Below are 25,267 nucleotides of genomic sequence, written 5' to 3'. Positions count from 1 at the left end.
TGGCTGGACTGGCGGGCCGATGTCGAGCAAGCTGTCAAAGCCACACTTCAGCCTCCATTGAGCTCGCCCAGCTCCCACTCGCCTTCCAACGTGTTCACTCCATCCAAAGGTAGTAGGTACCTCGATACCTCTCTCTCATCGCACTTCACTCACTCACTTACTGTCCTAACCACAGACGCACACATACACGCAGCTTGACCTTTTTCAACGGCTGTGGTGTGAGTGTATAATTACTACCTGAGAGCTCCGATGAGCACTGAATGATCACTCACACACCGCAAAGATGGCTCGTACAACGCAGTTGGCCGTCTTCATCACACTTTCCCTATTCAATATCTTCGGCTCACACCTGGTCCATGCAGCCGACGATGGCCCTGGCTCGGCTTCTATTCTGACCTCTGAGGTCGGTCGCCTCAACAACGAGAGCTTGTTCTGGGGCCCTTATAAGTCCAACCTCTATTTTGGCGTTCGATCGAGAACTCCCAAAAGCTTATGGACCGGGTTGATGTGGTCCAGAGTTGATAACTATCAGGATGTTCAACAGGGTGAGTCAGGCGCATACATCACCGCCGATAATCGTAAACTAACAGCCTGACAGGTTTCCGTTACACTTGTGAACAGCACGAAGGTCTCCACGGGTACGGATGGGACGAGTATGATGCCCGAAAGGGAGGCGTCCAATCGATTCACGACGAAGGCAACCAGATTGACATCACCACCTCATTTATCAAGGTTCCCGGTGGAGCCAACGGTGGTAGCTGGGCAGCAAGAATTCGAGGTGTTCCGAGAGAGGGTGCCCCGGCTGACCTAAAGACCATGATCCATTACTACATCGCCCAGGAGGGCACCGAAGGAGAGATAAAATTCGCTGGCGAGAACGACTCCGCAGGCTATGATGGCGACGTTGCGTTCGAGGGTGCTTCCCCCGAGCTTGGTAGGTACAAGCTGGTCATCACGCAGGGCGAGGGCAAGCATCCTCATAGCACCCACCCCTTGGCGGACAAGAAACACCCCGACCAAACGATGGTGCGATCTCTTACCGTCTCCGAGGAGGTTCAATGGCAGGCCAAGGGTTTGGTCTTCAACCTCATCCAGGAAAGCGTCAAGCATGTCCAGGAGAACTACGAGATGAAGGAACCACCCCCAGCGTACCTCATCTACCAGATCGACAACAAGCCCGGTGAAGGCAATGTTCACGTGGTTCAGAAGATGTTCGAGGGAGCCTTCGAGTTCGACGTCATCTTCTCGTCTGCTTCCGCCGGCCCCGAGCTCACCAGCGCTGATGTAACACGCGAGATCAGGTCCGTCACCGAGTCCTTCGGCGAGCGCTTTTCCTCCGTCTTCAGTCTGAAGGCCCCGTACAATGCCGATAAGTACAGGAAGTTCGCCAAGAGCATGTTCTCAAACCTGCTTGGTGGCATTGGCTACTTCCATGGCTCACAGCTGATTGACCGTTCGTACGCCCCCGAATACGACGAGGAGAACGAAGGATTCTGGGAGGAGACTGCAGCTGCGCGTGCCCGCAAGCAGCAAGAGCTGGAGGGCCCCTATGAGCTCTTTACGGCTGTGCCCTCCCGACCTTTCTTCCCTAGAGGGTTCCTCTGGGATGAGGGTTACCACCTCATCCCTATTGCCGACTGGGACATCGACCTGACCCTGGAGATTGTCAAAAGCTGGTTCAAAACCATGGACGACGATGGCTGGATTCCGCGTGAGCAGATTCTCGGTCCGGAGGCTCGCAGCAAGGTTCCGGAGGAGTTCCAGGTGCAATATCCGCACTACGCTAACCCTCCCACGTTGTTCCTCATTATCGAGGGCTTCATGGAGCGCCTCCGAAAGACCAACGGCAGCCTGCCTGCCGAGAAGGAGCGCCTTGGTCCCACGGAGTCCCTCCAGACTGCTCATCTGGACAATGTCGAGCTTGGAGAGGACTTCCTCCGGAAGCTTTACCCCTTTGTCCGCACACAGTACGACTGGTTCCGCAAGACCCAGAAGGGAGATCTGAAAACGTACGATCGTGAGGCGTTCTCCAACAAGGAGGGCTACAGATGGCGCGGCCGTACCGAGACCCACGTCCTCACCAGCGGCCTCGATGACTACCCCCGCCCTCAGCCTCCTCACCCCGGCGAACTCCACGTCGATCTCATGTCCTGGGTCGGCCTGATGACCAAGTCCCTCATGAACATCGCCGATGCCCTCGGTATGAGGGAGGAAGTCGACGAGTTCAAGACGACTTTGAACGCTATCCGCCGTAACCTCAACGACCTCCACTGGTCTGAGAAGGATGGCTGCTACTGCGACGCTACTATTGACGCTTACGAGGAGAATTCCCTTGTCTGCCACAAGGGCTATATTTCTCTCTTCCCCTTCCTTGTCGGCCTTCTCGATGCTGACGATCCGAAGCTGGGCAAGCTTCTCGACTTGCTCGGCGACGAGGAGCACCTCTTCAGCCCTCACGGCCTGAGGAGTCTGAGCAAGCAGGATGAGTTTTACGGAACGGCCGAGAACTACTGGCGCAGTCCCGTGTGGATGCCCATCAACTACATGGCCGTCTCCCAGCTGAAGGTAAGTCTTTCCCTCCACACCTTCTGGAACGACTGGTTTCTGACCGAAATTAGAACGTCGCGTCCCAGGACGGCCCCTACAAAGCCAAAGCCGCGGACCTCTTCACCCGTCTCCGCAAGAACCTCGTCGACACCGTCTACAACAGTTGGGAAAAGACGGGCTTCGCGTGGGAGCAGTACAACCCTGAGACTGGCGAGGGTCAGCGCACGCAGCACTTCACGGGTTGGACGAGCTTGGTGGTCAAGCTCATGGCCATGGAAGATCCCAGCAAGGCTGCCAACGGCCACGTCAGAGACGAGCTGTGAAACCTTCCTCACATTGGTTTCTTTCAGATGCGCACCCAGAGGCATGTATTAAGCAAAAGCACGGTAGAATCTGGGGCGGCACCGCTAGGGAGAGCACGAATGCCCCCCGCTTGGAACGAGATATATTAGGGATGACTGAGCCCTGAAAAGAGCGAATACACGAGTCCAAGGCCGTTTGTGAACGTGCTCGAGTGTCGATTGTGGGATGGCGCATTTGTGTGTACGGTCCAAGAGCTGCGTAATCCAACAATGCCGGAATAGGGATGTAAGCAACCAGTCGGTCATATCCCCGCCCCGCCGCCGAGCGATAGGAAATAGGAAACCATGATGGTGGTCACGTAAGCAGCGAGCGCTTAAGCCCTCAGCCCCCGGTTCCCGACTAGACCTCGGCGGTTCAAGCGGTGGAACTGTCCTCCGTCCGGACCAGTTTCTGCCCGAGCACTGCAACCCTATTACGCGTTGTACGATGCGATGACGTCCACTTGCTGGAAGCAGCCGGAAGGGGCGGCCCTGCGAGAAGCGAGAGAGCAAAACACTGAGTGCCAGGGTCAAAACCGTGTAGGGCTGCAGCTGTGTCCTCGATGCCGAGTTGGCTGCGGGGAGCCGATGTGAGTTCCAAGACTTCTGGAGGATTCTTCTTGTGCTTCTTGTGGGCTGCTCCCCGCCGCCATTCGTTGCGGTGGCGGCGGCGCCGCTGTAGGGCCGTTTGGAGGAACATGTGGTCCGTGGAGGCAGGGCAGGCTTTACAACTCGGATACATAGCGTTCCTAATCCTTTGATGTGATGTGACGTGACGCGACTCGTGCCCTTTGCAGTTGGCAGACAGGGTACAGATGCGGGCTGGAAGGTCGGAGCCCCGGCGGCCGCCCGGTAGTGACTGCGAATCGATAAGTGTCAAACGGACCCCAGCATCTCCCGTTGTGGACCCAGCATGTAAGCTCGGCGAGGGAGCGTCGCACAAGCATGATGCACTTCTGGGTTACATCACACGCAGGCTGTGTGCGTGTGTCGGTCCCCTCTCGGGGACTGGATGGTGGGCCTCGTCATTGTTGGTGTCAGCAGAGACACGAGGTGCGCGCATGCATGTCATAGGGCTGCGCGGCTCAAGTGAGGCGGATCAGGATCAGGCAGCCGCGGAAGGGGAGGGCAAGTGTCACCCCAAGCACCCCGGTCGTCTCTTTGAACTACATGGTCATGCGTGCGGTGTGGCTTGGCCGTTATTACGGTAGGACTTTCGGGTAATACGGCTGGCTTTTGATAGCAGGACCCGCGTGCTTGGACTGCTGCAGCCTGTAGGTTGGAACCTGTGCTCTGAGACACTCTGATGAGGAGATAAATGGCTATGTACGGTTAGTAATCTTCTAGAAAGGTTGTCTGGTGCATAGGTTAAGTGAGTATGATACGACATAACCTCCCTTTTTTTTTTTTTGAGAAATGAGGGACATTTGTTCTTTACCAATCACCGGCCCAATGTCTCCTATGACTTCGACATTTCACCGTCAGCATATATGACTACTATCAATGCAGTGATCAGGCTAGATTTTCACATGACATTACCATGACCTATTAGGCTATGTCCTGCAGTTGTGGTGATTGCGTAATAGTGTAGGAATGAGCTGCTGAATAACAACCTCCCCCCCTCAAGGGTTGTGTCTGTCTACTCGATCTACATACAAACCATAGACCCTAGGCCTCAACCACCACTCCATTGTGGCTTTGATTGATCATCCTCATTGCTGTGAAGATACCATTGACCTGGTACGGATACTGTAGGTTAGAATGCTGGGTGGGGACACAGGATCTGTCTGTTGAGGGAATATCATTTCCTGTTACAGACCATAAGGTGTCCGGATTGCCACAGCGGATTTGGAATCAACACTCTACAGAGGCGAGCCAATGGTATCCTGCCGCCGCAAACAACGCGGGTGGGTGAGGAAAGACGTCGGATTTCCGACAATCGAAGCGAACCTGGCCACGATTTAAAGGTGAATGGATGTTCCTCAGAATTGGACCATTGTGGAAGTCATGTGTTACTGATTGGATAAGGGAGGAAGACGCCAAGAGGGCCTGAGGCGATGTCAAGTACAGCTCGGCTCAGAGTGTGATAACGTTGCAACAAAAAGCCCTATACACGGTGCAGTTGCTCGAAAATGAAAAGGATGGGTGCAACGGCGTATTAGTGGCGTTGGCGCTTGTCTCTTGAACTAGTGTAGTGGCCACTTGGTAGTATTGCATGCAGTGCAGCTGCTTGGGTAGATATGTAGGTAAGTGACGAGGACAAAATTTTGCAAATGCAGCAGAGTACAGAGTATAAATGGGATGGAATGAGTGGCCCGTAAGGGAGGTCCCTAGTGGCTTGTAATATCAGGGATCTAGGTAGGTAAGGTACGTACCTGATTACTCAGTCACAGAAATGGCCAGGCGCGGCCCCCGGCGATTAGAAGAGGCGGGCAGTATTACCACACAGGACACTTGGTGGCTTACCTACCTACCTAGATAGTTACTGATATGATTGGTTAGATCACCCGTAAAGTGGGGTTATTTCACCGCCTATCCCCTGACGATTCGCCGTAGGGCAACCGTACATTCGCTGGTTAATTCACGTGTATCCGTACTTTCGCCACATTTGACAAAATCCATCTAAGAAATAACTGGCGCATTTGCGGCCAGTTGCCCCACCTTGCGCCCGGGCGCACGCGGCCATTTCGCCCACTTTGCCATAATTCTCCTAATAAGCCTGACGTGTTCCAGTGCAACATGTATGCACATGTCCCATTAGGTAACCGCCAGGTGGTTGCAAGCAATGAGAAAATGCGGATGGCTCGTTATGCAAAGACTTGATATTAAGCCAATTTAATTAAGTAAATTATTAAAAGTTAATTGAAGCCACAATTGGATACTCTTCATCATATGGACCTTTCTTCTCTGCGCCCATGCGGCAAATTCCAATCTTCTCGACAGGAATAGGATTCATCCATACATAATCCCGATATTGCTGAATAATCTTTGTCGCGTCAATGCCCTTGTTAGGAGTTTTTCGAGCATTAATAATAGTAGCGTGGAGCGATAGGCCGAACCCATTCTTATCAATGAGACCGGCATTTTCAAACTTGGCCCTTATTTGGTGGCAGAGACCATCAAAATTGTAACCAGGGCAAGTTGGGTGTGCAAAGAGAATGTCGGCGTGGCGTGTATTGGTGCCCGGAAAGGTTCCTAGGCCTTGTAGTGATACTCTCGGTGGGCTTGTGGGGAGAAGCGGCTTGATGCTATCAAGAACTTCGACTGCCTTGTCGAGACCTCGACCTTCGGGGAAGCTCATCACTCCCAAGGTAAGATGTATAGTGCTGAGGGGACGCACTGCGGCTGCGGGGATGCCATAGGTGCGAGGACTTGTGATGTCTGCTTTAAAGTGATCCAAGCTCTTGGTGAGTTGAGGCTGTGAGATCGTTGTAACGAGTGGAATGCAAAGAAAGTGGGTGGGCTTCATGATGTATAATGTATGCTGTTTCTTTCCCTTCTAAAACTATAGAAGATTATAGAGATAAAGAAGAAACAATCTGGTCTGGCTGGTACTGACTTGGTCTACCTATCACTGTTCTGGAAGAAGTTGCTACTTATTTAAGGCACAGGCATTGACACACACACGAGTCAACTCTCTACTTCTACACAATGTAGGAGTGCATCAAGACTCGGATATTGCCGAGCCGACTGCGCAATCACAACTTGGCACGGATACTCCGCAGTAAACAAAAACTCAGGCTGCACGCTCGGACCAGCAATAGGGCTGCACGGCGGTAACCGATTGAACCACTATCGCTAGCAGCTATCCTAATCCACCTTTTAACGGTGCTGTATATAGGCATTAACTATCGTTGCTTACTAAAATAAAATCCTCCCTACCAGGTCACTTTAATCTACACTTCCTTCCTTTAGCCAGTCTAGCTTAGTTATAGTATGTATAGTTGTGTAGGTAAGTAACCTATCAGAAAGTATTTGACTTACCTATAAGACTATAATTAATATCTGAATGTGAGGGAGTTATTCTGTTACAGGATGGATTCTAGTAGATAGCTAGGTAGTTAGGAGATGCAGGACATTCCTGTTTGTCACGTGGACTGACATTGACCTATACAGTGGGAGTTCAAAAGTTCGTGAGTACACCCCACATTATCGCGTCGCGACGCGTTACCTGTATCCACCCCTCATTCTTGCAACTCCTATAACTTCAGGAGATAATAGGCGATTTACAGTTACTTAACTCTATTATATCAGGAAATCAAAGGTCTGGTCATGAGCTTACTCCATATCAACAGGTAGCTATTGTGGCTTACCTACTAGCCGGCAAATCACAACGCGAGGCTGCCGCTGCCTTCGGCTGCTCTCTAGCCGTAGTAGCAAAGACTATCTAGCGGCTCCGAGAGAAGACAGGCAGTAGTAGCAGTTAACAGGCAGACACTGTAGATCAAATTTAGCATCTTAGACTAGGTGTCTCTAAGTAACTAACCTACCTCCTGTCTATCTCTACACTACTAACTTTAAATCCTTAACTCTAAGTTTAAAAAAAAGCTTTTCTAATAGTATCATAGTACTAGGCTAAAGTTAAATACCCCAGTTAGGTAACTAACGTCTACCCCCCTACTGTAGAACTTTACTGTTAGTGAATATTCCCCCTCTATCATGATGTTAGTTATAGAGGGTAACATCATAGGGGTATTTTACTTACCCCTGTCACCCTGTATATATAGATACTCTTTAGGCTACTATTTTAATAAGTAGCGTCTCTAGGGGTAGATTTCTCTTTTTTTTTCCTTAGTAAAAGGGTAAGTTAGTCTGTGCTAGGGTCTGTGCACGCTAAGCAAGAGACTTCAAGAGGTACTTTAATGACTTAAGTGTTGCCCTAGTTTTGACCCTTAGCGTGTCTGCCTGGTAACCGCTAACTCCCCCACCCTATATCCGAACCACCCCCGCATCCGAACCACCCGAAATTCCCGCATTTCCCCTCCTTCATCAACACCACTACCTTTTTCAAACTATCACAACAATTGCCATTTATCGCCAAATAACGCCATTTTTTCAGGATACCTTCTTTAACCTATTATGAAGCAATATTCCGAAGATGAGCTCTAATGGGCCCTCCTAGATGTGCAGTCTGGGCAGTATAGCCTCCGGGCTACTGCTCACAGATAGGGTATACCATATGCAACACTTTGGCATTGATACTTCGGCAGGCAAAGCAGGAATGCTGCCTTTAAAGATAGGCAGCACTTATCCTAGGCCTAGGAGGATAATCTGGCTGCCTATATATCCCTCTAAGCTTCCCTTGGCAGGCAGATCACCCATTAACAAGTGAAGGGCCTGGCAGAGCGTATGATGGGTGATGGGCATCCTCCCATAGGGAGGAAATGGATGGCCTGATTCATGTGGCGAAATCCATCTATTAGAACCCTCTGATCTAGAGCAATTAATGCCTGGCGATAGGTAGCCTATTCCCCTGAGGTTATCTAGGATTTCTTCCATTGCCTTAGTAGTATCCCTGCTATCTAGGGCATCTATCTATCTAACAGATGGAATATGGATAAGACTGGCATTATGGAGGGCAAGGGAGTTAATGGGCTAGTGTTAGGCTCTGTAACATCACGATATATCTAGAAAAAGCAGCTAGGATCCTGGGCATAGGTATCTATTATTAAGTGTGTGTCTGCTGCTAGGAGCTCCTTGCCCCCCTTACTTATATATAAGGGTAAGTCGCTCTAGGCCTAGTGGTTTACATCTAACCTATCTAACCTATCTAGATATAGGGCTTAGCGATTTATAGTAACAGATAATAGCTAGACGACTAATAATACTGCCCTTAAATAGCTAGAGGAGGTCTTTATCCTACGTACTAGGCCTACCTAGCTAGAGGAGGCCAGACTACTAGTTCTTAATAGGTATTATAGCTATATAACTATTAACTTTATATAGAAATGCTAGCAGCATTATATCTATCTGTTATTTCTACTGCTATACACCTCTGCTGTCCTCTAGCCTCTAGATGTGGCTGTCTTTGGCCTATTAAAGCAGGCCTATTGCTAGAGGGTTAGATATCTAGATGACTGGGTAACAGATTTAACTGTTGCTGGCAAAAGGGCATTTCTAGAGTGTTATTTTAAGGCCCGCAAGGTATCTATTACAGATATTAACATTAAGAGTGGCTAGAGGGCTGCTAGGTTATAGCTAGTATCTAGAAGGCACCCTCTATCTAACCTACTAGTCACTAAGGCCTAGCAGGCCAGCCAGGCCAGCCAGGCCAGCCAGTAGTCTAGTAGCTAATAGTGGGATAAAGCCAAATCTATTATCCTATGGTTAACCCCCTATCAATCTGCTGATCTACAGCATTAATTACACTAGTTAACCTAGCTAGGTAAGGATAGGTTAGATACCTATACTATCTGTTACCTATCTAGAAAGGTGTAAAAGGGATATAATAAGCAGGTATCTAGAGCAGCCCTTCTAGAGAGGTAAGTTAACTTATTATAGGCCTAGTTAGATAATATATGGTTACATAAGAGGAAAAAGGTCCGCCTATCGCCTAACAGCACCTTTGCCACTATAGAGGATATAATCCGGGCGCAGAGTCCGGATGCCGGCAATATAGATAGTCTGGATGAATCCAGGGCATCCGAATTGCCCAGCGAGGCCGAAAGTTGCATATGGGTGGGCGGCAGAGATGGTGAAATAAGTGGTGATAGTGGTGGCGATGGTGGTGATGATGGTGGTTCGGATGTGGGGGTGGTTCGGATATAGGGTGGGGGAGTTACCCAGGCAGTCTTAGAAGCTATAATTAACTTTATAGCGGGCCAGCAGCGGGGCAATCTTTATGAGCACGAGGTGCGGCAGGATAGTATACTATAGTAGAAGAATTAACGCACTATTTGGACCAGTATGTGAATCCACAGCCTGTGACAAAATTCCATTAACTGACTCAACTTCACTTTGTATGCGTCGGACATATCCGTAGTGATCTATATTACGCATAGGGCTGATATTTACGATGTAGTCTCTTATTTAATAGTTTAAGTATTTATTGTGGTGGACATCTCTCATGATTAGGTATTCCTAACGACAACAGAGCATTTGTTTCTATACTAGGTCCTTTTGTGGCATTAGTACATCATTCCTGTCTTTGGGCGTGCAGAATCCTAACTCTATCGTTGAGGAACGTTGCTATTCTTACTTTGTTTACTATGCGGATGTTTCTTTTGCTGTGGCTATTAGCCACTTCATCCCTTGCCTTCCCTTCTGGGCATCACAGCAGTCATGTTCCGAATCTCGGCATCAATAGCACCCCTGAGCCTGTTCCTGACCGGCATACCGAAAGCTATTACACCGAGACCACTGTACTCCCACCGTTGAAAAAGCGTTACGCAGTTACTCGAGCTATAGCAGACGGCCACTTCACAAGGGAGGAACAATCTTGGCTTTACAAAACGTCACTTACCGACGTCAGTACTGCTGGCCTTAAAGATACCACAACCGCACTTAAGGAGCTTTTTGGCAAGAACCACGTCCCTTGGGTTATATCTGGTGGCTGGGCTCTGATCCTTTACGGAGAATCTCAGCGTACTACGCCTGACATTGACATTGTGGTTCAAACTACTATGCCCGAGCTAAGAAAGCTCCTCGAGGCCGATAAACGATTCATTATCCCTGGAGCAGATTGGTGGCCGGACAATGCACATCTGCAGGTTTATTTTAAAAACCAAGATCGATACTATGATGTCGATATGATTATAGCTGGTAAGTCTTTTAGGTCTCTTGTTAGCAGAATAAAGGGGTCTAATGTCATTTCCAGGTCAGAAAAACTCGGTAAAAGACCTGGCTAGTATTACCCACTTTACCTCCATGATAGACAAGGGTGCGGCGCTTTCAGTCCCTGTGATACAGATTAGCCCCCTTTTTATATCAAAGGTCTTTGGCTTAGCTTCGAACAAGCGGAAGAAGCACGACCAGGATATTAAGGACTTGAGTTACTTAGTAGAAACCCATTATGGCGATCTACTTAACATGCGAACAAGGTTGTCTTTACAAAATCGACAGCTTGTGATAAACTATTTCACCCAGTACCATTCACCATTGCTTGCAAAGGTTAAGAAACTACTTAATGTTTAGGGGTAGGCCTATGTCAAATATAGCGGAAATACATTAGGAACGCGCGGTGCGTGCGCGGCAAGCTCAGGGAACAAGCAGTGAATTTGTCAAAGTGGGCAAAATGGTCGCACGTGCCCAGATCAATGTGGGGCAATTGGCCGCAAATACGCCAGTTATTTCTTAAATAGATTTCTCTACTTAAAACAGTTAGATATCAATTGCCCTTATAAGTGTGTAACCATTCAATTGCAGTAACAAAACAGGTGACCTGCGTACTCTTTTGTACGGTCGCATTTCTTAGTGGTTATGAGCCCAGCTCCCAGTCAATCTCAATTGACTGAGTTCGATGCACGGTCGCGACACACATAATAGAGGGTCTTTACCTAGGAATCTAGGGTTTCTACCTCACATAACATAACGTGTCTAAGGCCTATAAGCTTTGTAAGCCCTTGAGGGGGTGAGTTAGATATTAATTGCCCTTATAAGTGTGTAACTATTTAATTGCAGTAATAAAACAGGTGACCTGTGTACTCTTTTGTACGGTTGTATTTCTTAGTAAAACAAGAGAAAATAATAATCTATATGTTTACCTCTTAGAAAGGGCTAATTAGTAATAAATATATAATATTATTATAAAGTAGTCTTACTATAAAGGTAATTTATATAGTTAAAAGTAGCTTATTATTTCTAGATATTATTATATTACGCTTTATAGCTAAATTATTATAATTATTATAGTAGTAATACTACGCTAGTTAAATATATAACTATATTTCCTATTATAAGAATTTAAAAGTAAAAAAGAAAGGAATCTATACTAAGGGGCTAGTAGTCCTACTAGCTATTATATAGCTATCTATTCTATTTATAAGTTACCTAATAGTCCTTATAACTAGGGGTTCTTATTTCTTACCCTTTAGTAAGTTCTTTAGTGCTATAGGGTTTACTAGCTACTAGGGTATAAGTATACTAACTACTTAAGGCTTAGGGCCTTAGCTACTAAGGCGTAATATACTAACTACTATAGCTATAGTATACTTATTACTAAGGTGTAGTATATACTAGCTACTAAACTATACTATAACCTTATTTTTATTTATATATCCTTTATATAACCTCTCTAGCTATAATATTACCTCTCTTTTTAAGAGCTATATTATTTATAATATATATTTAGGCTTAAGTTCTTAAAGTATATAAAATTAGATAAGGTTTTAGTAGCTATAAGTTAATTTTTTTATTTTTTTATATAAATTTCTTTTTAAGAAATATTTTTTTAGACTAAAACTTAGTAAAATAAGGTAAAAGCCTAAAAAGTATTAGTAGGTCTATAAAAAGGAGAGGCTAATTAGTATAGTAAGCTAGTATTATACCTATAGTAAATATATATAGTTACTTAGACACTACTTAGGCTTTTAATAAACCTTTTAATTAATATTTTTTTAAGTTCTTTAGGGTGTTATTATAAGGCTATACTAGTAACTTAGTGTTTATAGCTATATTTTTAAGCTATAAGTATAAGTTTTAAAGTAGGCTATTAGTATTAAGGTGTTTCTTATAAAACTTTTTTAATACTATTAGTAAATAGTAAAAGCTTTTAGTATTATACTAAGTAAAGTTTTTATTATAACTAACTTAATTTATATAGTATTATAGTTTTTTATAGTTAATTTTAGACTATAATAAGTATATTACTTTATATTTTAGTTTTTTATTTCTAGCTATAGTTAGTAGTAAGAGGTCTTAGTGTTAGCCTAAAAGTAGGTCTACTAAGGCCTTTTAGAGCTTACTAAAATAAAATACTAAGTAAGTATTAATACCTTTAAGAAGCTAAACTTACTAAGTATTACTTAAGCTTATACTAATTATAGGCTAAAGACCTAACTAAGGGTTTTAAAGCTTATTAAGGTTATTTTTTTTTAGTAAGAAGTATTAATAAAAATATTATCTTTTACTTAAATATTATTTAGCTTTTAATATTTATTTATATATTATTATTAGTGTTTTTAAGTAATTTTTATATTCCCTTAAGTAATTTTTTAGTACTTATAAATATATTTAGCTATCTTTTAGGTCTTAATCTAGTTAATTTTTTCTTAAGTACTATTAAACTTTACTATTTTATAGTCTTAGTTAAAACTAAGTTATAGTATATAGCTAAATTTAACTTTAAATAGTAATAAGCTAGTGCTTTTACTAAAAAGTATAGTATAAGTAAAATTTACTATAAGGAGTATTTTACTTTAGTTATCTTAGTAGTAGTTTACTAATAAGTATAGCTATTAGAGGATATACTAGTTAAAGATTTTTATTTAACTATTTATCTATAAGTAGTTAGTAGTAAAAAGTTAAATCTTAATACTATAAATTTTTATTAGCTTATTTTAAAATTTAGAAATAAATTAAAGGCTATAGTTAGAGGTAATTATCTTTAGAAAACTAAAAAAAAGTAGTAAGCGTTTATAAAAAAAGTAAGATATATCCTTTACTATAGTAGTCTTATAATAATATATTAATACTACTTACTTTCTTAAGTAGTTTACTATAACTTATATATTATTATATCTTTTTTTATCTTTTAGGTAGGCTATAAAATCTATAGTAATATATTACTATAGGTAGTATAAAATAAGTAATAGCCTTAGTTCTCTTAAGGGCTTATTATATAGGTTATATATATAGTAATATATATAGTAGTTATATATATATTACTTAATATCTATAGTTATCTTTAGCTAGTAATATTATTTTTTAATAATCTTACTTATTTTATTCTTTTTAAAGTATATAAGTAACTTTTAGTTATAAGCTTTCTAGATTATATAAGTATATAAGTTATCTTTAAAAAGTACTACTAGGCGCCTGTCTATAGTTAATAGGCTATTATTAGTTAGTTTTTATTATTTTTACTTTTATTAGGCTAGATCTTAAGAAGCTAATAAGGAGGACGTAGTAGCCTCTTAATTTAGTTATAAGATTTATTTTACTAGTAGGTACCCTTAGAGGTTATCTTTAGGTATTAGTATACTTACTATAATTACTTTAGAGGTAGTTCCCTTAGTTATAGTAATAGTCTTTAATAACTACTATAACTATATAGTAATTTCTAGTGTAAGTACTAAAAGGAGTAAGAGTACTTATATATAACTAGCTTTTTTTAAAGCTCTTTATATAGTAAAATCTTTTTTTTTCTAAAGAGGGCGTCTACTAAGACGTTTTTTTTCTAAGTTAATAGCTAATTTAAAAATTAAAGTCTACTATTAATTCTAACTATTAGGCTTAATAACTATTTAGTAAGTGTTTTATTATAAAATATAAAAGTAGCTAATAGTTAGTAATAACTTTAAAACACTATTAGTAACTAGTAAGCTTAGCTTATTATTTTTATAGTATAAAAATAATAATAAAAAGTTTTTTATAATAAATAGTATAGTTTATTTTTATACTACTTATAGTCTTAAAGTAAAAAGTAACTAAGTACTAAATACTATCCTCTTACTATTAAAGTATTATACTAGTATATATAAAGTCTAAAGTATTAGTCTTAATATAGGTTAGAAGTTTAGGCTTAAAATAATAAAGCACTAAGGTAGTAGTAAGAGACTTCTTTAGGGAGGTAAAAGCCTTTTTATAGTTATTAGTTTATAAAAATAAGTAGTCCTTAGTAGTAAGTTAGGTTAAGAGGTAAGCTATATAACTATACTTAGTAATAAACTAATAGTAAAAATTATAAAACCTTAAGAAGAATTAGACTCTCTTAATAGTTATTAAAGGCTTTTAATTTTTAATTATAGTAATCTTCTTAAGGTTAAGATAAATACTATTAATAAAGATAATAAACCTAAGATACTTAGTAGTAATTACTTTAAATTTATACTTTTTAATATCTACTTATAGCCTAGCTTTATAAAGCTAAGTAAAGATTTTTTTAATATACTCTTAATACTATAAGAAGTCTTTAGAGAAAATTAAGATATTATTTAAGGAAGTAGTATAAAAGTTATTAAGATAATTTATTAAGATATTATTTATATACTACTAAAAAGTAGCTAGGCTATTATATAAGCTAAATAGTAATACCTTATACTTATATATACTATAGTAAGTATAAAAGGTTATTAAATCTTTAAAGTTAAGGTATATCTAGATTTTATTAAAGGCTTAGTAAATATTAATCTTTATAAAAATTTTTACTTACTTAATATATAATAAAGTTTTATTAATTAATAAAAGAAAATAGTAGTCTTTTTTTATAAGTTTATTAAGTTTCTAAAAATCTATATTAAATTATAAACTACTATTATATCTTTAAATAAATAGTATAAGAGTAGCTTAAGGCGTATTTTTTAGCTTAAGCTAACCTTTTTATAAGTTCTCTAAAAGGTACTCTCTTATAGCTTTTAGTTCCTCTAAGGATTATTTATATAATAAGTAATAAGTAAGCTTTTTTTTCTCTCCTTTTATAAGCTTAATTTTATAGTTATAAAAGTAATAAGAGGTAAGCTAGTTACTTATTACTTTACTAAAAATATCCTTATAAGTATAAAGTAAAATAAAAAAGTTAGTTTTAACTAAATTATATATAGCCTAGTTATTAGCTTATAAGGGGTTATTAGCTAGCTCCTTTTTCTTTTAGGTAATTATTTAATCTAGCTTATAAAAGGAGATAAAACTAAGCTTAATATCTTATTTCTTTAGGTTTATCTTAATAAATACTATATTAATAAATATAAAATAGTTATACTTCTATAGCGTTACTAACTATATAGATCTAGCCTTATAATAAGGCTATTTAGTAGTATATATAAGTAAAAGAGAACTATTAAGCGCCTTACTTATCTTATAGAGGTTCTTTTTTAAATCTTCTTTATAAGTATATTAAAGAATTTATTAAGGTCTTTACTTTTTTATCTTTTACTAGTATTATTAGTTATTAACCTTAAAGACCTCTTATTAACGTTTAGTATTAATTTAGTGCTAAACGTTAATAGTCTTAGGGGTATATAAGTCCTTTATCTTTTTAATAATTATTAGAGGATAAGGCTATTATAAGGACTTAGTTAGCTAGACTAGCTACTTATAGTATATATTTAGGTTTACCTTATAGTAAGTAAACTAAATATAACTAAAGATTAAATTATAATAACTAGTATTAAGTTATAATAGTAAGGTTTATTAAATTACTTAATAGTTAATATATATGTTTATTATCTAAGTATACTAAATATTATTTAATTATTTTCTATTAAACCTTATAGCTAGTATTAGTTTAAGTAGAGTTTAGTAAGGGGTATTATAGAATCTTTTTATTAAGGAGGTTACTTAGTTACTTATAAAGGTATAGCTATTTACTTCTATATTAAGAAGTACTTAAAGTTAAATACTATATCTATTAAAAGCTATAGTTAACTTTATCTTTAGGGGGTTACCTTTAATAAGATTTTATAGATTAATTAAATATATAAATAACCTTAAATTATCCTTTATACTAGTTTTTAGTAAGAAGTTAGAATTTACTAGGGAACCTAATTTTTTAGCTCCTTTTTATCTTTAGCCTTAGTAACGTCCTCTATATATTACTATAGATTAATCTTATTAATAGAGGTCTTAAGCTTATAAAAGTAGTTATAGGCTATATAGTTAGTAGCTTTATATCTAAAGTAAGTATTAGATTTATAAAGGTATTAGTATAAAGTAGTAAGGATCTTATCTTAGTTATTAGTTTATTTACTAATAAGGGTAGACTTAATAGTGTTTAAAGTACTAAGTAATACTAAGGTGTTAGTAATATAACTAGTAGTAGACCTATAGGCCTTACTAAACTAGTAAGTAGTAGTAGTAGCTAGAGGCTTTATAGTATAGGTAATCTTAATAGTATATTTAGTTTACTACTAAAAATTAATCTAGGCGTCTATATACTATTAAATAAGGTTATTATAAAAAGTAATAAGGAGTTTATTATAAAAGTGTTACTTTTACTATAACTAGAGGAGACTAAAGACCTAGGCGTATTTAATAAATTTAGATCTCTTTTAGTAAATATTCTTAGAAGACACTATAAGGGTATTAAGTTTACTTTTAGCTTTATTTACCTTAGTAAGGCTAGTATATATAAATATAAGTTCTATAATAATATCCTTAGTAGTAGTAATAGTAAGGTTTACTTTACTAATTAAAAGAAACACTAGGTTTATAGCGTCTTTACTAATATAGCTATAAATATACTTAAAGTAATAGTCCTAACTTTACTAAAAGTAATTCTTTAGGTAATAAGTAATATATAATATCTAATAGTTAAACTTTAGATTTTTTTTATTTTTACTATTTTTAATCTTAGTAAAAATAAAAATCTTTAGTAGTTTAGCTTTACTTTTATAATAGTAAGTATTCTTACTAGCTAATAAGAAGATAAGAGAGTTTTCTTATAAGAACTAAGTTTCTAAGTAAGTAATTTATTATTTAAGGACCTTATTTATAAAGCTATTAGTCTTACTAAAGGTGCTATAATTCTTAAAAACCTTAATTTAATTTATTAAAGTAAAATTAGTAATATAGGCTTTATAAAGCTTTTACTTTAAGGTGTTAACTATATCTTATTACTTTTTTTAGACTATAAGGATATCTTATATATAAATATAAAGTTATTTAAAATTATTAATATAATAGCTTATAATAAAGCTTAATTTAAGCTTTAAGTTTTACTAAGTATAATATAAAGTAAGTTAGTAGTATACCTAACTATATAAATTAGTTAGATTTTCTTTATATAAGGCCTTAAATACTTTTTTAGTAAACTTTTTTTTTTACTACTAAATAAAGCCTAGTTAGTAACCTAAATAGGTATAAGCAGGCTATTAATATAGCACTATAGGTATTAACTATAAGTAGTTTAGTTAGTATTAATAAGGAATTATTTAAGGCTTAATTCTTAAAAGTAAAGTATAAAGTTAAATTCCTATAAGTCTTTAGCTTTATTATTTAAAAAGAGGGTGCTTTATTAATTAGAGGTAAGGTTTTAAGTAAAGGTTATTATTTTAGTATTAAATACTAAAGGGCTACTTTTACTAGTAAATTAGGCTATCTTAGTAATAAAGGGAAAGTATAAAGAAGTTTAGGGGTAGTATTAGCTAATATATAACTAAGCCTAAAATAAAGTAATAAGGGGGAAAAGCTAGGCTAAGGTCTAGTAAAGAAAAAAAGGTTTAAGATATTATACTTCTATCTTTAGAAAAAGTAAAAGTAACCTTTAAATAGTATTATAGTAGTAATACTATATTAGTTAGATATATAACTATATCTCTTATTATAAGAATTTAAAAGTAAAAAAAAGAATTTACCTTAAGGGGCTAGTAGTCCTACTAGCTATTATATAGCTATTTATTTTATTTATAAGTTACTAAATAGTTCTTATAACTAGGGGTTCTTATTCCTTACCCTTTAGTAAGTCCTTTAGTACTATAAGGTTTACTAGCTACTAAGGTATAGGTGCACTAACTACTAAGGCTTAAGGCCTTAGCTACTAAGGCGTAGTGTACTAACTACTATAGCTATAGCGTACTTACTACTAAGGCGTAGTATACACTAGCTACTAAACTACGCTCTAACCTTATTCTTATTTATATATCCCCTATATAACCCCTCTAGCTGTAATATCTTACTAGCCTCTTCTTCTTTTTTATTTTACTTTTTATCTTATATATTTAACTTTTAAACTATATTAAGATTAGTAAAAAACTAATATACTCCTTATAAAAAAAGACTTATAAGTAGACACTACTAATATACTATTATATAACTTCTTTACCTTTATATAAGTATAATAATAAAAAGAACCTTTACTAAAGTAATAAAGCTTTTTTAAATAAAAGTAATAACTATATAGTATATTAGCTAAAATAAAGTAACTATTAATAAACTTAAGAAAGGTAAGGTGCTTATAGTCTTTAACTTTAGACTTTTTTAATTTTAAATTTAATTTCCTTATATAACCTAATATAGTGTTAGTATTATAATAAAATAAGAAAGTATAATTAATAACTCCTTAACCTAGGAGTTATAACCTACTTATATAGGTCTTATAGGTAAGACCTTTAGAGGGAAGACCTAATATTATAACCTAATAAGCTATAGGCTATATTACCTTACCTAACAGGCAGATAATAGGCAGTAATAGTATTTATATAAATAAGAAAACTAGGAATAAATAGATAACTCCCTAGAATAAAAGAACTATAGTATAAGTTATATAATAATAATAAAAAAGTAATAAATAATAAGCGCTTTAGGTAAAGGACTAACTAGTTAATAGCGCTTTATAGTAAAGGACTAACAGATAGGCGTTACTCCTAGGCATACTAAAGGAATTAGGACTTATATATAGGATAGACTAGGACGTACTTAAGGACAGACTTCTATAGCTTTTTAGTAATTAACTTATAATATATTCTCTAAATAGCTTTTAGTATTTAACCTTAGTAATTTAATTAATAAAAAGCTATATAAGCTGCCTTATAACCCTAAGCCTTAACTAATTACTAGGTAATTAATAAAGATAATAAAGAAGAGGAATACTGTTAACTAGGTACTAACCTCTGCTTACTATTAGTAGAAACCTTACTGTCTAGAAACTAGCTGTAATATATTAGTAGAAACCTTACTGTCTAGAAACTAGCTATAATAACTTACTTTTATAACCTAAAATACTTATTATTTTCTTTTTTTTTTCTAAAAAAAATAACTTCTTTATATAGTTATTACCTAGTACTTATAACTTTAAATATATCTTTAGAAAAAAACACTAAATTTTAGGCTTATAATAGTAGATTTATACTATTTAGTAGAGATATTATTTTACTTAAGACCTCCCCTAGTAAGGAAGACTTAGGGTCTTAGTAGAAATAATAAATTAGTAGCAGGCGCCTTGTACTATATAGATTAGACCTGTTAGGCGTTTAAATCATATCATTGTCATCATTATCTCTTCACCGTGCCCAACTATTATTTATAACTATCTCTCTTGTTAACAATGGCGCATGGACTGCTTTCCTCATGGCATCAAGAGCCGTTGTCGCCGCTTCCCTAACAACTCCCAGATTCCCTTGCAACTCCCTCAGACGCTCTTCCCACAATAACCAACGTTCCAGACTCAGCGCCTGGTTCGAAAACGCCTTGCAGAGATCCCGCGAAGGGGTCGTGGACGACGTTGTCACATGCGACTTCAATGCCCAGCTCTCCTCACCATCCTCTGCTCCCTGTCGGAATCGCCCTCCGCAGAATATAAGCCACTTCGCCGCAGCTGGAACCTCAAAATCAAGCAGCGCGTTGCTGCTCTCCAGGGCGTCCACGACGACCTCGTATCCCCAGTCAATCGGAATGCCACCAACGCCAGCTGCGACTAGGCGTGCCTCAACCTCCGCCTTCCGGACATGGATGTCTCGTAGCGCGTCACGCTCCGGGCCAGTAGCCGCCGCCGCAGCCCTTCTCCAGCTTCCAGATTGATATGAATCGGCCCACAAGTGACCGAACCCCGGGAGACCACTCCACAACTTCTCTGAGGTTCGCTTGCTTTCGTCCACAGTTGTGAAGTCAGGCTCTGCAAGGTTCTCGATTGCCTTGAGCAGTTCTAACAACGATTCGATGTGTTCTTGCGGTAGTTCCAAGAGAGAATCCATCAGGAATCCCCAGAGGCGGGCGAGGTCCTCTCTGGGGTTGTCTGCAGTGGCGACCGGGCGGGTGATGGCTTGGGCGGCTTCGGCTGCAGTCATCTTCTCGTGGAGGTAGTCTTTCATCGCCTGTGCCTCTTGAGGGTGACAACCATCGTCCACGTCACCATCCGGTGCGAGTTTGGACGAAAACCAATCGTCGGACATGATGGTTTTCAATAGCCTTGGATCGCCGATGGTAGTTCAGGATACGGTATTTTGTTTATTCTGATTTGCTTAACGCAGTAATCAACTCAATATGAATGATTCTGTGATGTTGATGTTGTATGTTGGTTCTAAATTTACTTGTATGTGTCTGGTTCAGTGCCCCAAGTATATTAAGTACATTGTCATCTCTGACGTCATTACTGATAGGCATCCTTCAATTGAATAAGACACTCTAGCCCAAGAAGGCATATATCTATTCTACAATGACGACTCTAAATAAGCTTAGGGTCTTGTCACAGGACATATTAGGCGTTAATTACTGCCCGTAATTTACGGCGTCGTTTTTGCGAAAGTTATAAGCCCAGGACATCTACTGCTGTTATACCTTAATAGTATAAGCGCAGTATTACGTCTAAGCGTTATAGACCTTGTAGGTTTAATTCCTATTAAGACCCTACTTACAGGGTGGCAGGGGCAAGTTAATGACCCCTATGATATTACCCCCCACAGCTGATATCATGAAGTACTGTAGTAGGGGGGTGAGCGTTAGTTACCTAACAGGGGTCATAAACTTCGGCCGGATACCATCGTACGTTTTCTACGTTATAGGTTAGATTAAACCACTTAGACTTTAGCAAGATGTACCTAATTAAAAGGTAGCGGTTATTTTGCGGGTGCCCTTCTGGTTTTATGCGGGTGTCTAACCGTATCTAGAAGGTCATTATGTCAGCTCAACCAAAATTTCGCGCACAGCAACACTCCAACTAACCTAGCCAATCAAACCATCGAATTCACAGCGGTCCCACAATAGTTACGTAAAATCGAAAAGACCTCGGATTTGAACGATTTGAGGCAAAGGCGATTATCGCCAACAACCACAAGCAATGGATCAATTGAAACTTCATTATATCACGTGACTATGCACGGCCCGTATTGATCCGGCGCTCCCAATTGATCCTCCACTCCACGCCCATACCCATAGTGCCCGGTGAAGGGCTGCTGCAGTGGAGGCAGTATGGGCCGTTGTTGTGCTGCCAGTTGTTGGATTTGCGATGAATACCGCGTATTTTGCATGGGTTACAGACCACAGCCGTGGTGGTGGGTGGGGTGGCTGCCGTATACGGTTAGACACCCGCATAATACGAGAAGGGCACCCGCAGAATAACCGCTACCAATTAAAAGGTCTAACATTAGTAAGAGTTACAGATCTGCCCTAGGAATAGTACGAATGTAAGGGGTGTGTTACAGGATATATTAGGCGTTAATTACTGCCTGTAATTAACAGCGTTGTTTTGACAACATATCACAAGGTGATATAGGCTATAATTATAGTATAGTAATTATAGGTCTACTTTTGTGTTCTAGTGTCTTATTCTTATTTATTATACTAATAAGCCTAGCTCTACTTAACCTTAACTTTATACCTAAATAGTTTAAGTATACTATAAGGTATTAAAAGACACTATTACCCTATAGGTTTAATTCCTACTAAGTCCTCTAGACAGACTATATATACCTATAGGAGAAGATTTACTACCTAAATTTTAGTAAGATATACCTAATTAGAAGGTTTAAAGAGTACTAGACTAGCTATAATATATAGTAGTAGATCTAAGGGGGTATATTATAAGGTAATATAGGCTATAATTATAGTTTATAATTATAGGCCTACTTTTATATTCTAGTACCTAATTCTTATTTGTTATAGGTCTTAATATACTTTATTAAAGTTAGGTATGTTTAGAGACTAGCTAAATATAGAGGTGTACAGGGTGACAGGGGTAAGTAAAATACCCCTATAATGTTACCCCCTATAACTGACATCATAATAGAGGGGGAATATTTACTAAAAGTAAAGTTCTGCAGCAGGGGGGTAGACGTTAGTTACCTAACCAGGGTATTTAACTTTAGTTTAGTACTATTATATATTAAAAGTAGTAATCTATACTATATATAATAAATCAGTATAAACTCCTTAGTAAGTAGCGTAGAGTTATAACCTACGTATAAGACACTCTTACTAGCTAGAATTATAATAGGTGTATATAAGAAGCTTAAAGTACTGTTACTAAGATAATTAAAAAGTATAGCTATATTTACCTAACAAGCAGGTTAAAGTTTAGCCTAATACTATAGTAGTACTAAGGCCTACTACCCTATCTAGACCTACTTTATAATTATCTAACTAATTAAAGTAATAAGATTATTTCTTTCTCTTTATACCCTTATAAGAGTTACTTTACTATAATTATTACTTAATAACAACTATTAATAACAACAACAACTTTTTAAATGTGGCGGGATTACACGTGAATTAACTGGCAAATACACGGTTGCCCCACGGCGAATCGTCGGGGAATGGGCGGTGAAACAGCCCAACTTTACGGGTGATTCCATCAATCATATGGCCAGGATGGGCCCGGGATTTCCCAACCAAGAAACAGGGGGTTTTCCCTATTCCGACGGGATTTCACCATAGAAAGGCCTTAGTTTAATCAGGCAAAGGTAGGTCTAAGAATAAATATGTAAACGTACTCTGTACATGTCTATCTCTGATCTATTGCTTGAGGGCTTATATCCTCTGCCTGCGATTAGTGTTTAGTTCTTCTGATCGGTCACGCGTAACTTCCTGAGTCCAGACTAATCACCCTTCCCTCCTCTAATAGTAATCTATTTGTAATTTAATAACAGTAAGAGCGACTAAATAACTTAGTAGACTGTAATATAAAACAGTAGTAGTAACTATCTATAGAGGGCACCTCTGTAATCACCCCTATTACTTGACAGGGGGTGGGCCTTGGCACTATGGATCACTACTTTTGACACGCACCTCCGTATATTTCTTGAGATTGATATGTTGAGGCTGAGACGCCTAGGCAGAAACTGGGAATATATGGGTCGATACCTAGTTTGACAAGCAAAAAAGGATCATAATGGTAAAGATCTACAAGGCAGGATGTAATAACGTAAACCCGGCCCCGCGACAGGATTCGTAGTATGAGATGATGGTTTCTCAGCCTCATGTTTTCTCTAGGGCTTCGCGATAGAATGACGCATCGCTAAGGATAGTCTTACATGCCGATTGAAACTCATGGGAGGTCGTTGCTACGATCGGCCAGTGTCTTTCATTCAGGAGCAACACTGCCTGGCTCAAAGACACTAGTTGTGACACGGTGCCATTTACAGTAACACCGTACCAAGTACTATCCTCAACTCCCTCGAGAATCATCCCTACGTTTCTATGTTTAGAAACCCTATGCAATGAACCGCTGGTAAGGCTTACCTGTGTGTCTTGATCTATGTATTTCTAATGAGTTACAAGTGATGCACGAAGGCGTTGCACAGCAATGATTATGTATATAAGGGCTCGCGCACCTCTCCAAGTTCTCAATCATCACAAGTCACTCGCAACTCAAGCCTCAAAAACTTTGCCTTCCTTGTCATCTACCTCCCACACATAAGAAACCGAAGCCCTTCATTTTCCAATTGGTCCAAATGAGATTCTCCGCCTCCGCGTCCTTGCTTGTTCTCCTTGGCACAGCCAACGGGCTTCCAACCGAACTTGAAGCTCGGGTACCTTTGAATACGCCTATCGACGTAATATACCCCGTAAAATAACTATACTTTCAATGACATTGCTGAGAATTTACAATTCTAGCTTGTCAACGGTCCCAGTTCTTCCCAATCCTTCAAGTGCGGAGACAAAACCTACACGGGGCACGAAATCTATCTTGCTGCGCAACGAGGCACCAATCTCTACCTCGTGGGCGAAACACGTGGCCGTATGTTTCCAAACTTCTCAACATCTTCTTCCATTAAACTATTGCTTCTTCTCATTCATGTCTTCATTTTTCCTTCTCGTCCTTGATGCTCTGGCCGCTCACCCTGGCCCACCTGTCTAGCAGCGCCCTAACATCCTCTTCAGGAAACAAATACCCACACCCGTATCCCAGCGATGACTCCAAGGGGAATACGCTTAAGTTTCCTAACGATTGCCCCGCTGATGTCAATCGCTATGAGTTTCCACTTAGGAATAAAAGCCCGTACGATGGTGGCAGGACTAATGTGAACCACGGTGACGAAAGGGTTGTCTATTATTACGAAGAAGGGGAAATTAGTTTAGACGGAAACCATCGGGTTTATTATTGCGGCATCATGACACACAAGGGGGCTCCTAGTGGTGGTTTCGTGATATGCTAGGATAAGAGTTTATCACGACTGTAGAGGACAGATTAGTATCCTAATGCTAGATGTAAGCAGCAGTGTTAGAAAACTTAGAATACGTAGCTTAAGTATTATAATACTAATATTAAATAGTAAGGATTATAATAGTTAATTAATTAACTATATTATATATTATATAACTATAGTAAATATCTAAGAAGACTAAAGAAATCT

At 38.8% G+C, this 25,267-nt stretch overlaps 4 protein-coding genes across 4 annotated transcripts; 2 read left to right on the top strand and 2 right to left on the bottom strand.

Annotated features, from left to right (window-relative positions):
- Positions 1-283: 283 nt before the first annotated feature.
- Positions 284-2,870, top strand: GLRG_02995 (mannosyl oligosaccharide glucosidase; the record flags this gene model as incomplete). Its single annotated transcript, XM_008093680.1, has 3 exons — positions 284-545; positions 599-2,565; positions 2,619-2,870. 3 exons carry the CDS (start codon positions 284-286, stop codon positions 2,868-2,870), a joined length of 2,481 nt encoding a protein of 826 aa, XP_008091871.1.
- Positions 2,871-5,739: 2,869 nt separating this feature from the next.
- Positions 5,740-6,357, bottom strand: GLRG_02994 (uncharacterized protein; the record flags this gene model as incomplete). Its single annotated transcript, XM_008093679.1, has 1 exon — positions 5,740-6,357. The coding sequence occupies one exon, from the start codon at positions 6,355-6,357 to the stop codon at positions 5,740-5,742; it is 618 nt and encodes a 205-aa protein (XP_008091870.1).
- Positions 6,358-10,096: 3,739 nt separating this feature from the next.
- On the top strand, positions 10,097-11,021 carry GLRG_02993 (uncharacterized protein; the record flags this gene model as incomplete). Its single annotated transcript, XM_008093678.1, has 2 exons — positions 10,097-10,649; positions 10,705-11,021. 2 exons carry the CDS (start codon positions 10,097-10,099, stop codon positions 11,019-11,021), a joined length of 870 nt encoding a protein of 289 aa, XP_008091869.1.
- Positions 11,022-19,981: 8,960 nt separating this feature from the next.
- Positions 19,982-20,869, bottom strand: GLRG_02992 (uncharacterized protein; the record flags this gene model as incomplete). The annotated part of the gene is made up of 1 exon (XM_008093677.1): positions 19,982-20,869. One exon carries the CDS (start codon positions 20,867-20,869, stop codon positions 19,982-19,984), a length of 888 nt encoding a protein of 295 aa, XP_008091868.1.
- Between the last annotated feature and the right edge of the window lie 4,398 nt (positions 20,870-25,267).

This window comes from Colletotrichum graminicola (assembly GCF_000149035.1).
Source record: "Colletotrichum graminicola M1.001 genomic scaffold supercont1.9, whole genome shotgun sequence".
Classification (NCBI taxonomy): Eukaryota; Fungi; Ascomycota; class Sordariomycetes; order Glomerellales; family Glomerellaceae; genus Colletotrichum; species Colletotrichum graminicola.
Note: the sequence above shows the minus strand (reverse complement) of the source record. Positions and strands in the feature narration are given on the sequence as shown.